General features: G+C 31.5%; 2 protein-coding genes and 1 long non-coding RNA gene across 3 annotated transcripts; 1 reads left to right on the top strand and 2 right to left on the bottom strand.

The window, feature by feature from the left end:
- Window positions 1-449: 449 nt before the first annotated feature.
- Window positions 450-3,429, bottom strand: LOC8263603. The gene is made up of 6 exons (XM_002533902.4): window positions 2,993-3,429; window positions 2,210-2,332; window positions 1,838-2,023; window positions 1,673-1,754; window positions 1,072-1,136; window positions 450-956 (listed from the first exon to the last, which is right to left on the bottom strand). The coding sequence occupies exons 1-6, from the start codon at window positions 3,281-3,283 to the stop codon at window positions 651-653; spliced, it is 1,053 nt and encodes a 350-aa protein (XP_002533948.2). The 5' UTR covers window positions 3,284-3,429; the 3' UTR covers window positions 450-650.
- A 300-nt stretch (window positions 3,430-3,729) lies between these two features.
- Window positions 3,730-6,528, top strand: LOC8263600 (ascus wall endo-1,3(4)-beta-glucanase). Its single transcript, XM_025159912.2, is given in 2 exon segments — window positions 3,730-4,172; window positions 4,175-6,528. Coding segments are annotated over 2 exon segments (2,253 nt in total). The 5' UTR covers window positions 3,730-4,094; the 3' UTR covers window positions 6,350-6,528.
- A 438-nt stretch (window positions 6,529-6,966) lies between these two features.
- Window positions 6,967-11,966, bottom strand: LOC125370138. The gene is made up of 3 exons (XR_007216025.1): window positions 11,556-11,966; window positions 10,868-10,932; window positions 6,967-7,249 (listed from the first exon to the last, which is right to left on the bottom strand). It is a non-coding gene; the product is annotated as an uncharacterized LOC125370138 (long non-coding RNA).
- Between the last annotated feature and the right edge of the window lie 5,158 nt (window positions 11,967-17,124).

The following is a 17,124-nucleotide window of genomic DNA, read 5'->3' as shown; positions in this document are numbered from 1 at the left end:
AACCTAGTATCGAGTGTTGACATGATCAAATATGTGGTTTACAGAAACTGACACATAAATTAATCATTCTTGCTTCACATCCTTTTTGGTAAAGACGAGATATTACTATATTAGGCTTGAATTGACACTGGGTAAATGATGCCCAGTTGTAGAGATGATAAAATTCCCAAGCAAACCATGGGAAAGAAGCACAGGAAACCCTAACAAAATGACTTTTACAATAAGAAAGTAGATTCTTCTAGGTTATATCAACCAGAGCATAACATATTAGTTGCAGCATTTCTTTTACCACCATATCAGTATAGTGAAAGTACAATGACAGCACACTTTAAACAGCTCAATCTGATTTGTGTACTTATTATCTTTTCCTCTACTTAGGTGTTGTGTTCCATCCTTCTTACAATATGCTGCTAAAACAACTGCATTTTACATTTTGAAGAATCATAATGTAGAGAGGACAAGGAAAAATGGCATTTTATTCCACATGCATGACAACCTTACACAAGAAAAGGAATGTATTATTCTATGTACAAGAATGTGAAATTACATTCCATACAATAGAGATACTACATCAGGTTCAGCAAGCAACAAAAGATATCATTAATGAAAGTAAATATATTCTAAGACAAGAAAGAGCGCGTCCATGCTAGTCAAAATGAGATCTTGATAAAGACCAAGACATGCAACAACAAGATGTAGAGCACAAAAGCAGACCTCAGTAGCATAAGCCTCTGCTGCTGTTCTGTTCGACCACTAGTAGAATAAGGAAGCTTGTCAGCTATATACTCCAAAGAAGAGGAAGATGATGATCCCTTGTCCGAGTTGCTTCTTCCAAACCTATTCCTGGCAGTATTAATCTCTAAATTGCTGCTTTCAAGCCGCCTCCACAATCCGTTTAATCTTTCTAGCTCTATCTCTTTCAAATGGATTTCATTGACCAGTCCCTCAGCCTGTGCCTGAAAGCAAGGAGGCTACATTTGTCAATATTGTGTTTTACTTCAAAAGAGATCTGCTCCACAGAATAAGAGATAGGAAAAAAAATTGAAAATCCACATTGTATTGTAAACTAACCTGTTTTGCAGCTAGTTGCTCAATTAAGCTATGTAGTTGTTTGTCCAATATCTTCTCTCTTTGAACTACAAAATAAAAGTCGCATTGGGCAAATTCACTAACATGAGTTCACGTATAAAATGCTTTCCAATCAATTTCTCACCATACATTTAATCACTGAACATTAATTAAGGAAGCAGCTAGGATAGACACTGCAGGAATGACCATTCAATGTCCAAGCACGAGAAAATCATAGAACTCCAAATATGAAGCCCTACCTGCAGAGCCTGAAGCCTTGGAGTAGACTCTTTCTTGTGTGATCATATCCCCAAAAGGGACTTTTGAGAAAGATATTGGAAGATAAATGACAAACTTTTCCATTTGAGGAGACTATTCTCTTCCTTTTTCTTTGATTAAAAGCTCAATGTTCTGAAATCAAACTAAACTTTCTCCTTTTAACCTTCTACTATAAGTGGGAAGAATATGAGTTGGAAGCCTAATCCTGGACCCTTACATGTGTCACTGTCACTATATTCATTCAAGTGATTGCGTATGCATACACGTCCCACAAAATTCCAAAAGAATTGCACATGAAGTAGCAAGATGGCGTATGAAAGAATACCTGGTGTAGGCTGCTTGAGTGTACTATGCTGAACGTGTGCCCATTTTTTCTCTAAATTTTGAACAATATCTTCCATTGAACTCTGACAGGTTCAAGCATATTTTCAGCACTAACAACAGAAACATAGTGGGGAGAACATTTGTCAGATGAAAATAAATAATATACCATTTCCGTTTTCTTGTTCTCCAACTTCTCCAATAAAGTGGAATTTTCAAATTTTGTATTTGATCCAGCTTCATCTTCTGTTTCAGACACTATTGATTCACCCGGTCTTCTAGACTGATTGGTGTCCAATGTACTTTCTGTGTTTTCGAGCTCCTGCCTCAATTGTTTTTCATAGTGATCCATTTCCTGGAGTCAATAACAGTAATAAACACCAAAGCCGCTGATAAATTAAAGGACAACAAAGTTACCTTGTAAACACAGTACAATATTCACTCCGAGAGAATCCTTTCAATAGAAATATGCCAACATGGGATGCATGTAGAGAAGTTATCAGAAAACCAAAAAAGACATGCCCCAAAGTTGAGCCTGGACCTGTAACTTCTTCTGAAGTAAATCTGCTTCCTGCATTTTCTCCTGTAAATTGTTCTCACAATTTGATATGGCCTTTTCATATGCAACATTTTCTTCCAGCAAAGTTACCTCTCTCAGTTGAGCCTGGGATAAAACAATCGGCAGAAACAATTAACAAGTGAAATAAAAAAAATTTCAAAGATTGAGATAGGGATTTGATCAGGATTCAAAATTGATCCACATTTTTAAACACATCATAGATTGTTACTCAGTATTTTCCACAATTTGAAGATTTCAAGCCAGACTTCTTCTCCTGAGGACGGAAATTCATATTCTACGGATTGCACTTTCTCATAACACTAAGTAAATTAGTTTCTACATAGATTTATAAACAACAAGCAGATTTATTGAAGTTTGATTTTCTAGTTGCAAGAAGTTCAACAAAAAGTTCTTAAGTTCTTGATTGGCCAATTATCAGTAGAACATCAAACATCCATATTGCTATATTTCATTATTGGAGAATTTACGTGTAATTTAAAAATTCTGAAGCAAATATGAAAAGAAAAAACATGTAATAGAAACAGTGTATGTTTATTGTAACATTCCCCTTTCAAAACCCATATTTTATTCTAAGAACTCTGCAACACATAAATTCTTACAAGACAATAATTATAAACGAAACCAAGAAATTACCCAGATCATAGAAATCAACATACTCATGAAACAGAGTAAAAAGAACCAAGTTCTAACCAAACACAATTATAACCAAAAAAAAAAAAAAAAGCAAAGAAATGTATATATTACTTGCTCCTTAGTAGCTGAGTGAGCATTCAATTGCAAAGCAAGAGCAGCATTGGAAGCTAAAGAATGGGCAAGGAGATGAGGGAGACGTTGGGAGATGTCAGGTGGAGGCAATCTGAGGCGTAGATCTTGAATCGAACGGCTTAAAGATGATGCCTTTTGATCTAATTCTTGAACATACTTGTGTTGGTCTTCAGTGAAAATTAATGGGATAGCATCATCGTCCAGTTCATTGCTATTGCCACCACCATGACCTCCTACAACATCTGCTGCCCATTGCAGTAATCCTGCCATGATATCTCTCTATTCAAATCTGATGCGATGGTCGTATCTAACTTTCTGAATCTTGCAAATATTGAACAGAGTTGAACCTGGACTGGACCGGGTTTCTTTTGTTTGGACTTCGGACCGGTTGGTTGGAAGAACCGGACTTTCTTATTCTTTCTTTTTCAGTTTAAGTTTGAAAGATTAGAAAATGCACCAACTATATTGTAATTCCTTTATTTCGTATAAAGCTTTATTAATTGTTTCTTTCCCAAACAAATACTTTAGGCATGAATTGTAAAAAACTTGTGATATTAAAAAAATAATTATAAAATAGCAGAGATCTAAGTATTCTTTTTGGGTCCAAATCATGAATAAATTCATGGAAAGCTTGCGTAAAAAACTTAGAACTCAGAATTTTAAAAGCTTGAAATTTAGAATTTTCTTTCTTTCTCCTTAAGCTTGCATATTCTTGCTCTTTTGTTCACACATTCTTGTCCTTTCCTTATTCGCTCATAACTTTACCTTTCCAAATCCCACCATCCAAACATGCTCTTATAATCATCCTCACATTTCTATAAATTCTTACTTCCAGCCACGGCCTTATTATTTCTTCTTCCCCTCCCTCTCATCCCCATTCCTTCAACAAATTCCACAGAGCCAAGTCCATATCCAACACACTTATTTTCTCTGCCTCAAATTTGGGTTACAAAACTCAAAACTAAACGATAAAGTAACAAACGAACCAATTTCCTCCATTTTCTCCATCTTCCCTTTCCAAACTTCCAACTAATTTTTTAAGTTTTCCCTCTCTTTGTCTAACCTTTTCCAAATTTCAAATATGTTGAAAAAACTAAGTAGAAAGATTGAAAGAGAAATCACCCGGCCTTTCAAGAAACGTCATCGTCAATATCTTCCTCCCCCCCACCTCCACCGCCCCCACCTCCGCCTCCGCCGCCTCCACCCCCGCCACCTCCGCCACCTCCGCCACCCCCACCTAGCCCTCCTCCTCAAGCTCCAACCACGCCTGAAGAACCTGAAGAAAAGCCACAGCCGACATTTCCTTTTCTCTTCCCTAAAGCTCAATCCACTATCCTTCCTGACCCATCCCTTTTCTTTTCACCTTCCCTCTTGTCCTCTCCTTTACCTACACATTCTTTCTTTCAGAATTTCACCCTTAGAAATGGTGACCAACCTGAATACATTCATCCATATCTCATCAAATCCTCTGATTCTTCTCTTTCAATCTCTTACCCATCTCAGCTTTCCACTTCTTCTTCCAAACAACAAATTTTTAGCCCTGATCTAACCATCACTGCGTCAAACAAAACCAACCCAGATACATTAAAAAGCCACATTATTTCTTCTTTTAGTGATCTTACTGTTACTTTGGATATACCATCTTCAAACTTTCGGTTCTTTCTTGCTCGAGGAAGTCCTTTCTTGACATGTTTAGTGACTGGCAATACTTCAGTTCTTGTGTCAACAATTCATTCCATTCTTTCACTCTCTTCAAATAACTCACACACCAAGTATACCGTTAAGCTTAATAACGGCCAAACATGGCTTATATATTCTTCTTCTCAAATAAGTTTGAGCCACAGCCTTTCAATGATTACTTCTGATGGATTTTCTGGTGTGATACGGATTGCAATTTTACCGGATACTAACTCGAAATGTGAAGCAATTCTTGATCGATTCAGTTCTTGCTATGCAACATCAGGGGATGCAGCTTTCACTAAACCATTTTGTATAGAATACAAATGGGAAAAGAAAGGTTCTGGTGACTTGCTTATTCTTGCACATCCTTTGCATATTAAACTTTTATCTGGTGAAAATGTCATTGTCTTAAATGATCTTAAGTATAAGAGCATTGATGGTGATCTTGTTGGTGTTGTTGGAGATTCATGGGTATTAAATTCAGACCCCATTGCCATAACTTGGCATTCAATCAAGGGCATCAAAGAGGATTCATGTGCTGAAATTGTGGCTGCCCTTCAAAAGGATGTTCAAGGCTTAAATTCGTCATCAGATGTTACACCAACCTCATGCTATCTTTATGGTAAAATGATTGCGAGAGCAGCAAGGTTGGCTTTGATAGCTGAGGAGGTTGGTTTTGTTGATGTGATTCCAGCCATAAGTAAGTTCTTGAAGGAGAAAATTGAGCCATGGTTAGAGGGTACTTTTAGTGGGAATGGTTTTTTGCATGATGTTAAATGGGGTGGAATTATCACCAAAAGAGGGTTGAATGATTCTGGTGAAGATTTTGGATTTGGAATTTATAATGGTCATTATCATCAAATTGGTTTCTTTCTATATGCTATTGCAGTTCTAGTAAAACTTGATCTATCGTGGGGAAGGAAATATAAGCTACAAGCTTATTCACTTATGGCCCATTTGATGAACTTGGGCAGGCAATCAAATTCAAATTATCCACGATTAAGGTGCTTTGATTTGTATAAACTGCACTCTTGGGCTGGAGGGCTAACTGAATTCGCTGACGGGCGATGTCAAGACAGCACAAGTGAGGCTGTGAATGCTTACTACTCAGCTGCTTTGATGGGATTAGCATATGGAGACACTCAACTTGTTGCCACTGGATCAATGCTAGCTGCAATGGAGATATATGCAGCACAAACTTGGTGTCATGTAAGAGAGAACGATAATTTGTATGAAGAAGAATTCACTAAAGAAAATAGGATAGTGGGTATCACATGGGCCAACAAGAGGGACAGTGGGTTGTGGTTTGCACCTTCAAACTGGAGAGAATGTAGGCTTGGAATTCAGCTATTGCCATTATCGCCTATAACTGAGGTTCTCTTCTCTGATGTGAACTTCGCAAAGGAGCTTGTGAAATGGACATTGCCTGCTTTAGGAAGGGAAGGCGTTGGTGAAGAGTGGAAAGGGTTTGTGCACGCAATAGAAGGGATTTATGACAAAGAAAGTGCTCTGGAGAAGATAAGAAACTTGAATGTCCACCATGATTGTAATTCACTTACTAATCTGTTATGGTGGATTCACGGCAGAGGCTACGAAGAAGAAGAGTTGTGTAAAGGAGGAGGGAAGCTTTGTTGGTTTAGTCACTATTGTCATTGAATTTGTTTCCTTATTATACTTAAAAAGTCAGGATTGACAAAAAAGATGAAGTCAATTTATGAGTGTAATTTGGGCATATATATTATTATTTTCTTTTGTGATTGTTGTATAATTTGATTGTAAACATATATGAAAAGAAAGTGGAATGTATATAAACAGATCTTAATAGTCTTCTGATATATTATGAGTTCAAAATTATTAGATATTTGATTACTAAATTATTAAAATAGTTGATTTGCTAAATATTAAGAGAAGAACCATGCTACATACAATTTTTATTTTTTGAATGAATTTTATGTTTTATTAGAAAGCCAAATGAGATTATCCAAAAAAAATGAAATAAATATTCTATTGCTAAAGTGACTAGAATCATACAAAAATGTGGTTTTGTTGATACTGTCATTTATATTCTAATTAGCACTTTTTTGTTTTAGCGTAGAAAGGTTTGAAGTTAAATGTAACTATGTAATCTAGTTTCTTTTTGCATCGTACACTATAAAACTAGTGCAATCTCATGGCATTTTATTACTTGTCACGATCCGATCTGTGGACCCGTGACCAGCGCTAGGAAATAGATAGGCGTAAGCCACCAAAATCCGTAGTAAGCCTGACTAATTAATAACTCAATTAAAATAAAATCTTACCCATTACATCAATATTTCATTACTAATATTCAATCACATAAATAATATATATTTAACTTAGTTCGTCAGCACAATTAGATAATATTTATCCAATTGGTTTAATAAGCTAAAATAAAATAATAAGTTTTAGAATCACTATCAGAGAAAATCTATATTCTTAATAATCAGATATACAAATAAAATCAATCACATTAAGCCCGAAGAAGAAGGAAGTCGGGCTGTCAAAGGAGAAGAACTGCGGAAGACCTAGTTGACACTTGAAAAAAATTAAATTGAGATTGTAAGTTTCGAGAGTGAATTAAAAGCATACAATCTAACAATAAATATAGTTATCTAAATAAAATACTTATTTAAGTAGTATAAAATAGTATATAACAATAAAACACATGTCATATGTCATAATTTGGTAAAGTACAATTTAAACATTTACGGGATGAGTAGTACCTCAACAGAATCCTAAACTCCAATTCTATCAGTTATTCGACTCTCTTATTCAAATAATACTAGCGTCCAGAGTGCAAAACTCAACCAGAATCCTTAAATATAGTGTGGTCACTTAATTTCCAATATAGTCGATGCTTAGGAAGCATTGCTCAATCTGGGATCTTTCTTCTAGCAATCAAAATTTTCATAAGCCCAAAGAGGCACATTATATAAATATATTTCTATTATCAGCCTCTAATTTATACCAGTATGCACGCGGTCCTGATGCAACCCATCAGGTGGTATGTTCTATTGCCGTCTTATCTCGAGGTTACAATCATAATGTCTATAATATTTAACAATGACATAAATCACTAGCAATCATGATATTATTCAATAATATATTAAATACTAAAATTAAATAATCTTAGTATAGTGGACATGAAAATTGTCACGACCCCACCCGTGGGCCCGTGACCGGCACTAGGGAATGGGTAGGCTTAAGGCCACCGAAACCCGTAGTAAGCCTGACACTCACTGATTTAAACAAATCTCATCTCAAATTAATATTATTAAAACCACAAATCATCTTAATAGCTGCATTCTACATAAATACTTGATGCGCGGAAAAAACTAGGCGAGACTCAAGCTCGAAAATTTACAACTTATACATTTACTATTACTACTCACGGAGAATCTAAGATTTACCAATTTACATACCAAATCAAATACATCACCCGATGATGAAGGAGTTCTTGAATAAGAGTCATGGAGAACTAAGGTCATGAATCCGAAAAAAAACATAAATGGAGACCGGTCTAGAGTGAGTTAAAATCAAATAATCTAGGGACTATTGCATTCTTCTCAGAAAACATAGATTATTCAAATCAGTATATCAAACCATACTATAATCATACCCTACTATATCCTTCACATAAAATATTAATCATTCGAATCAAAATATCAACCATGCACGTAAATACAATCCATATTATAATCATACCATAATAAATAAATAAATGAATAAATAAAAATATATTTTTACTTTTTACGGGACGAGTGGCTCGGTAGAACCCTAAACCCCAAAATCTAGTAGCCATTCGGCTCTCTTAATCCAATAAGACTGGCGCCCCGAGAGCAATGCTCGACCAGGGACCTTACCTCCGGTCACTTAAGTATCCAAATAAGCCGGCCGAGAGCAATGCTCGACCAGAACCTTACTTAGGCAATTTACACAAATCAGCCCGGAGAGTCATGCTCGACCGAGGCAAACCCATAAATATCTTATTACATATCCATGATTATTACCGCAGACGCCCGATGTAACCCATCAAAGGCATGTTCTACAAGCCACATTTCCCAAATCGCAATCACCACATTTAATAAATATCATTGTCTAATGAAATCATTCAACACATATCAAAATAAAGATTAAAAGTTTAGGATAAGGCAACGTGCAATTCGTGTCGACAGAATAATAATATCTGTATTATTATAACGTTACTAATAATAATATTTATATTATTTTCAATAATTAATAGTCCAGTGAAATCATTTACGTTGCGATACTAATAACCATATTAAATCAGACTTAGCAATAGTGCAATGATTAAATGACTTTAACTCACAGGATTGGGCGACCTCCTAGCTCTGCTCCGGTGCCTTGGTAGGAGCGAGCCGAACAGACAGATCATCTAATCACGGAAAACAATTTATCAATACGCTGAGACAATCGATCATTAATCCTAGGTCTAGACTCCTAGGACTGTCTAAGAATCTCGACTCGGAGAATTCTACCGAAAATCCGTGAACCTCCCCTACAACACGAACATTACCCCCCGTAAAAACGGGTCCAGGACCTGCCAGAAAAACACTCCAAATATCCAACAATTTAAACAACGGGAGTCGAGTCCCCAAACTTCACTATTTCCCGACCCCGCCACACAGCACAAAATACGAGGCAGGCAAACTGACAGACAATTATTTTTGACTCACAAAAATCATCAAATACTCAATATAATCCAATAGACACAAATTTAAAATCAAGGATTTCTAAGATCAACGGCCAGAGAAAATTACCGAGACACTCGGTCGACTCGCCTCCGGCCGCCGGAGTCCGATCGACGATCCGAACACACCAACGAACTCACAACGACGCGCTGATGACGATCCCTGCTTCCGATTTTCCGATCTGACACCCGATCATCCGGAGAGATTTGCGGACGATCTCGACCGTCGATTCGCAAACGAAGCCCGATCGCCACGAAACCAGTGCCATCGCAAAGCTTGAGCTGAGGAGAGTCGGGATACGTCCTCCGATCGTCCATCCTCACGGAGCTCGGCCGGAAAAGCCCAAAACGCCGGCCGCCATTATCTCTCTCCACCGGATCTTCCGTCTCCCGGCCACCACGCGCCAAAAGAAAGCACTTTCATGAGAGAGCCGATCGCCACCAAGATCGCCGAAGCCGGAAGCCGAACGACGCCTCTTTCTCTCCTGCGATTCTGCCTCACGCTGCTGCTTTGTCTGCTCGACGACAAAGCGACCCTCCTTCTTCTCACTTTCTCTCTCTCTTCCCTCTCTTTTCCCCGATTTCTTTCCCTTCAATATCGACATTTGACCCCTGAACTTTTCCTTATTGCAATTTGGTCCCTCAACTTTTTTAATTACTTACAATTTCATCCTGCAGAATTCCAATTTGACCCCCAAACTTCTTTTTAGCCTTTCAATTAAGCCCTTAACTATTTAATTTGGGCCAAATCCGAATTACTGAAAATACACAATTACAAAAATACCCCTGACCGACATATTTATTTACGAAAATACCAAACTCACAAATTTCCATTAAAACCCCATAAAAATAAAATTATACTTTCAATCCTTATTCCAAAATAAATTAAATAATCAATTTCCAACTCAAAATTTAATACTACTAATCAATTATAATACCAATTTTCTCAAAATTCTTTTATAAACACATCCTTTATAATTTCTTCCAAAACTTTCCGATATATAATTTTACTTATATAAATATGCTCTTGGGAAAATTTGAATAACCAAAATATAATATCATTTCTCAAATAATTTACTTGAATAATTTCTTAAAATTTCAAACTAATTGGGTATAGAAAATAACTTATTTACTTGATTAATATTAAATTTTTCATTAAATCATTTCAAATTAAACCCAATAATAATGAAGCTAAAATTAACTTAAATAAAAACTCATTATTAAATATATAAAAAAAATTCCGGGTGTTACAAAAATTATATAGAATAATAATAATAATGAATATAATGGTAAAAGTAATAATAATAACAATGATATTGATAACAAAGAAAATAAAATTAGTAATAATAATGCTAGTAATAATCATAATAATTATTTATTAAATAATGTTGCATTTAAATTAGATATGATACTTGTGTTGTGACTAAATAACTTTAACTCACAGTTCTAACGACTCCCTAAAGTTGCTCCTACGCCTCGGATGGAATGGGCTGAATCGTCGGATTATCTATTCATGGAAATAATTCAATCAATAAAAATATTTCATAATTAACCTAGTCCTATAATCCTAAGATTTGACTGAATAAGAATTTCCACTTGAAATTCTATCAAAAATTCGGCAAAAACCTTCCGTAAAAAATATACATTTATCCCCCGTATAATGGGTCCAAAACCTGCTAAAAGCACTTCTAATATTCATCAAATATTTAATAGGAGTCAAGTCACCCATAGTTGTATTATTTTTCTAACTCTGCAACATAATATAATTCATAATTAATAATAAATAGATTGACATTTATATTTATTTCTCAATCCAACTCATAAATTTAATTATTTATAGTCATAATTATTATAAAACCAAACAAATTATTAATTACACTAATTAATTAACTAATTATTTATAGTTAGTAAATAATGGTGTTAATATATTTTAAATTTTTAAATAATTTATTGAGTCCAAATAAATTTTTACCGAGTTAAAAGTCTAAAGTTTTAAATGTTCGAAAAACACCAAAATCTGAAAGCCGATATCACTAACTAACGGTGTCGAAATTCAAATTTGGAGGTGACTACACCAAGCTTGAGACGCACCGAGTCCAAAAATATCAAAATTTACAGCCTAACTCTTACCAGAAAACACTAGATTGAAGAGAAAATAATTATGCTCCAACAAGGCTATACGGAAGCTACATATGACGATAGAGGCGGGGAGGCTTGGTTCGAAGGCTTTGGAGGGTGAGGGTGCTATTTCCGATGTCAGGTGGAGCAAAGGGCGGCAGTAGGAGGCTGATCCGAAGGTGACAGCGAGGAGGGAAGCTTTCCTCCTCTCAAGTGCCTCTTCCTCGTCTGCTGCAGGCAGAAAGGATGTTGGAAACGAGTTGGGGACGTCAAGGACAGCTCACAGCAGGCGAGGGATGAAGGGTGGTGGCTGGAAATGGAAGGTGTACGGAAGAGGGAGGTGATATACGGGGAGGAGAAGAAGGGGAAGAGGTAGGGTCTGTTGGCAATTTTGCAAAGTGGAAAATATGTGTTTAGGCACCCCCTCCTAAAATTTATATCCATTTACGTATATATACATACTTAACATAATATTTAATTATAATAAAATAAATTAATATTAGTTTTAGATTATTAAAATAATATAAAAATAGATAATTTTTAATATAATTTAAATCTTCCATTTTATTTAAGAAAAAAAATATACGCACATATTAAAACTAATTTAAATATAACTTAATTCATTTAAATTCATAAAATTATATTTTAAATTTACCAAAAATAATTATAATATAATTATTTATGATAATACTAATTTAAATGTTACTTATAGCTATCGATTATTAAAATATTTTATTAAATATTTAATTTAATATCGATAATATTTATTTATCAAAATATTAAAAATAAATAAAATTAAAATTCAAAATTACAGTCATTATATTACTTGTTATCTAAGTGCTTTTTACCAACTCTTAGGAAGCATCAGCTTCACTAGAGGTGGCAAACTTCACTCTTACTCATTCATGCATTCTAACTCACCCTTATTATATGGATACAAATAATAAATGGGTAATATATAAAAGCTAAATGAGTTGTAAATTGTTAATGAAAAATAACCATTATTTATATGAGTCATATTAAATTATATATGAATACCAATTTATACAGATAAGAAACTCATTATTAATTATTAATTTTTCCACTTTTGCTTGAAAAAGAAAAAAAATTGCAAAAAAGTTACAAATTCAATATTTTATCTTTTTAATTATTTTCTATTTCAGTATTTAAATTATTCTTTTATTCAGTCAAGTATACGAATCGGCTAATCTATGTATATTATGCATATTATGGTGTCCATATATGTTTTATAGACTAAAGCTGTAATATCCGAAATATTTTTTTAAAATATAATACTAAAAAATAAAAATAAGATAAAATATATAAATAATATATATATATATATATTTTTTTTTATTATTTTTTTTTTTTCGTTTCCTTTTTTTTCCTTCCTCCCGCCCCTCTCTCCTTTCCTTTTTTACCTTCCTTCCCTTTCCTCTCTCTCCCTCCCCTTTTCTCCCCGCTGACTGCTGCTTCCCCTGCCGCCATCGCCAGCAGCGCCTCTCCCTTCCTTTTGCTGCCGCCGTCCTCCCTCTCCTTCTTCCCCTCCGCAGCGACGTCGCCAAAGGAAGAAGAGCCGTCGTCACCGTTTTGGCCGTCTGCCAGTTAGGTTAGATTTGAGTTAGAGTAACAGTTAGGTTAGTTTATTTGAGTTAAAAGAGGGTTAAATGTATAGATTCCTGAGATTATGACTAGGAAAGAGAAATTAACACGTGTTATTTACTCATAGGCTGTTTAAGACACATAAGCAATCTGATTAGTAAAATCATCTGATTAGTAAGTGGTGGTCGGTGATCAATCTGTTATGAAATTAAAAATTAAGTGATCGAAATAAAACAAAAAAAATTAATGACCAAAATGAAAAAAAATTCAAAGTTAAGTAACCATTAGTATTAATTTCCCTAAGATAGCCAACTTATCCTAAGTTATTATACATCAAGTTCTGAAAGGAAATAAATTGTCTAAGAGTTGGATCGAGAATTCTTATAAAAGTTTATGCATAAGATTTTGCTAAAATTTATTAAATTAGCTAATCATTTACTCGTGCATTATACGACTGTTATTATCATTTCGATTATAAAATTAGGTTTATAGATACAATTTAATCAATTTTTTAATATTTGATATTGATTTATAATAATTTTAAAAATAATAGTAAACTAACTATTTTTAAATGTTTTTGATTTCTTAAAATTTAATTTATATTATTGTATTAATAAAGTATTAATTTATTAATATTAATTTTAAATTAATACTATCAATAAATTATTTTTAATATATTTATTTATTAACTCTAATATTATATAAATTAATACTATCAATATAATTAATATTACTATTTTCTTAAAATTAAAAATTATTATATAATTAAAAATTAATTTATTAGTGAATATAATATCTGAAAATATTATTTTTATAATTAAAATTATTATCTAATTAAAAATAATAATTTATTAATTAATATAATATTAAAATATAATTAATATGCTATCTTTTAGAATAATCATTATCTAATAAGAAAACTAATTTATTAGTAATATGTTATTTCTTAATATTAGAATGAGTGTTTAATTAGGAATGTAACTTATTAATCAATAAATTAATAAAAAAATTATAAAATTACATATAAACTTGAATCCTATGTATCAAAAATAGTACACATATCAAAATAAATATGCTATATGTCAAAATCAATCTATTAAAACTCTACGCGTCATCCAGAGGAAAAGAGTCAAATAGAGAAACTTAAAAACTCTGTCTTCAAACACTATCAGTTTTCAAAGTCTAGTCAAGACCAATTTCAAAAGCAAATTGAGTTTGCTAAAGCAATCAGAGAATAGCTTATCAAGTTAGCCACTTTTGAGTTTTCAAAGAACGTAGTACCAGATACTCCTCAATCCAGTAGAAATATTAGTGTTATAGAGTAAACTCAAAGCAGTGAATTTAATGATTCAAGATCAGAAAATGTTACTGAAGAACCCTCCTATATATATATATATATATATATAATCATTATTTGGTTGTTTTGAATATTTCATAAGTTTCACAAAATCAATCTATTAAAAATATTTTTAAAATATTTTTTTTCATAATAATAAGGCCTAATTACCTAAACATTCTTTAATTTTGGACATTTTAGTAATTGAACTAATTCTATCAAGTTATTTTTATAAAAAGTACTAACTTTTCATTTTTGTTTCTAAAATACAACACAACCACCAGCTTTTTTGGATTCAGGGTGGATTTTGCTTAGAACAGATTTTACGAGACACTATTTTCTTTGAGGAAATTTTATTTTTATGGTCAAAAAAATTCTTTTTACAATTTTTCTTTAAAATTTATTTATACAATATTTTTTTAGTATTTTCATTATAAAAGAGATACCAATAATATTTTTAAAAAATATTGAAAAAATATTATTTTAATTTGTATTATTATGAAGTCAATTTTATTATATATATATATATATAGTATTTCATAAAAAAAAGGATACTAAAAGTATACCTAAAAAATATCAAAGTTTATTTATTTTAACTTGTATTATTATGAATTTTCTTTTCAGAATTTCGTCCAAAAGAATAAATTAAAAATATACCTAAAAGATACTCAAAGGATAATATTTTTAATTTATATTTTATATTATTATAAATTCAATTTATATTTTATATCTTTTTTTCTTTTTTAAAATTTTGTCAGAAAAAATTATTAAAAAAATACTTAAAAGATATTGCAGATTTATTATTTTAACTTGCATTATTATGAATTCTTTTTCCAAAATTTCATATGAAAAGATATTAAAAGTGTATCTATAAAATACTTACTTTATTTTATTTTAATTTATATTATTGTGAAATCAGCTAAATGGGGTAAATTTATTTTTTTTATCTTTTATTTTTTATCTTTGGTATCAATGAATTGAATAATTTTACATATTTTTATAGCAACTAGTGTATTTTGATGATATGAATATATTTGTTTCAAAAAATATATCAAAATATACCAAAAATATACCAAATACAATTTAAAATATATTAAGATATAATTAAAATAAAACTAAAAAATCATTTAATGGTAACGAAAATATAATAAAAAAATACTAATAAAATATCAAAAGAATATTATAATGTAGTTAAAAGAAACTGTATAGATAAAATTTTCTGAAAAAAAAAATTGTAAAACAATTTTTTGAAAATTACCGTAATAAAAAAATTTGACCATAAAAAGAAATAATTTTGTCGTCGTTTTCCCGTATACATGCAGAAGTAAACTATTGCTAATTGTGTATTTTTTTTAAAGAAAAATCCTATAATTACCTTTAACCACATTTTATTTTAAACATTTAATAAAATCATGATAAGTAATTTATTTTACGAGGATGTTTGGTTCAGATGTTTGATATAGTTGATAATTGTTTTTTACTGAACAACTATATTAAAGCGTTTGGTAAAGACTTAGAAAACAGCAGTTGATAGCTAATTTATAATTATGGTATTTCAAATTAGAAATTTTTATTAATAGAATTTAAATTTAAATTTCTACTTTAAAATAACTTTTATAAATATTCTTAATAATAAATACAATTGAACTAAAAAAATTAACTATAACATTTTTAATTATTATAAGTTATTTTTATTAAAATGTATCATTGAATATAATATAATATAATAAAATATATTTAACAATAAATTATACCATCAATAATCATTTAACATACTAAGCAACCATTAAAATTTTTTTACCGAACGGTTTAATTTGTCAGCCATCAACTACTAGTTATCAGCGACTAGCTCACAGCTGTATTGATCAGCCGAACCAAACATATATTATATAATTAGAAAATTTCTAACTTTAGTTAGCTGTAATTAAAAGTTATCAATTATAATGAAGCTTGATAAAGTAATATAAAATAGTTTTGAAAATCTATACAATTTTAAAATTTATGAAAAATTAGTATAATTTGTAAAAAGATATAAAGAAGATTATCATTTTTTGTAATTTAATAATAGCCTAAAGAGACTAAAAATCCAAACATTTACGTCAAATTATAAATTTGGTCTATCTTTTTAATTTTTACTTAAATGGTCCGATTTGATTAATTGATTACAATTAGAACCAAATTAAAATTTCAGTCAAAATAGAATGACATAACAAATGACGTGTCATTATTTATTATCAACAGCTTACTTATCACTGCCACATATATTTGTACATCACATACGAGTTACCAATATCATATTAGAAATAAACAAGTGAATGATAAAAAATTCATGAATCAAGAAGAAGAATGTAAAATGAGGTCATTTCTTCTCTCATTCTCGTTGTGATTTTATACAATTTTTTAAAAAGCCAAGGACATTGGTAAAATGAAAATAGGTCAATATCAAGGTTAAAAGGATAATATTTAATTTTGACCGAAATTTGACCAATCAAAGCATTTAAGTAAATAAAGAATTTGTCGTATTTGCAAAAAGAGATAAATATTTAGATTTTTTAATGTTATTAAACCTTTAATAATAAATTTTATAATTATGAAAAAATTTAATAATTTCTTTGTAAATTTGCCAATTTTTTCATTGCCATA

Source organism: Ricinus communis, chromosome 5, assembly GCF_019578655.1.
Source record: "Ricinus communis isolate WT05 ecotype wild-type chromosome 5, ASM1957865v1, whole genome shotgun sequence".
Taxonomy (NCBI): domain Eukaryota; kingdom Viridiplantae; phylum Streptophyta; class Magnoliopsida; order Malpighiales; family Euphorbiaceae; genus Ricinus; species Ricinus communis.
This window is presented reverse-complemented; position numbering and strand designations above follow the sequence as displayed.

Bases quoted from the DNA above. Each gene is read 5' to 3' on its own strand.
- LOC8263603 (XM_002533902.4), bottom strand. From the start codon at position 3,283: ATGGCAGGATTACTGCAATGGGCAGCAGATGTTGTAGGAGGTCATGGT. The intron at 2,333-2,992 runs GTAATATATACA...GTTTTATCCCAG, and splicing joins ACTCAGCTACTAAGGAGCAA to GCTCAACTGAGAGAGGTAAC. The intron at 957-1,071 runs GTTAGTTTACAA...CCTTGCTTTCAG, and splicing joins AGCAACTAGCTGCAAAACAG to GCACAGGCTGAGGGACTGGT.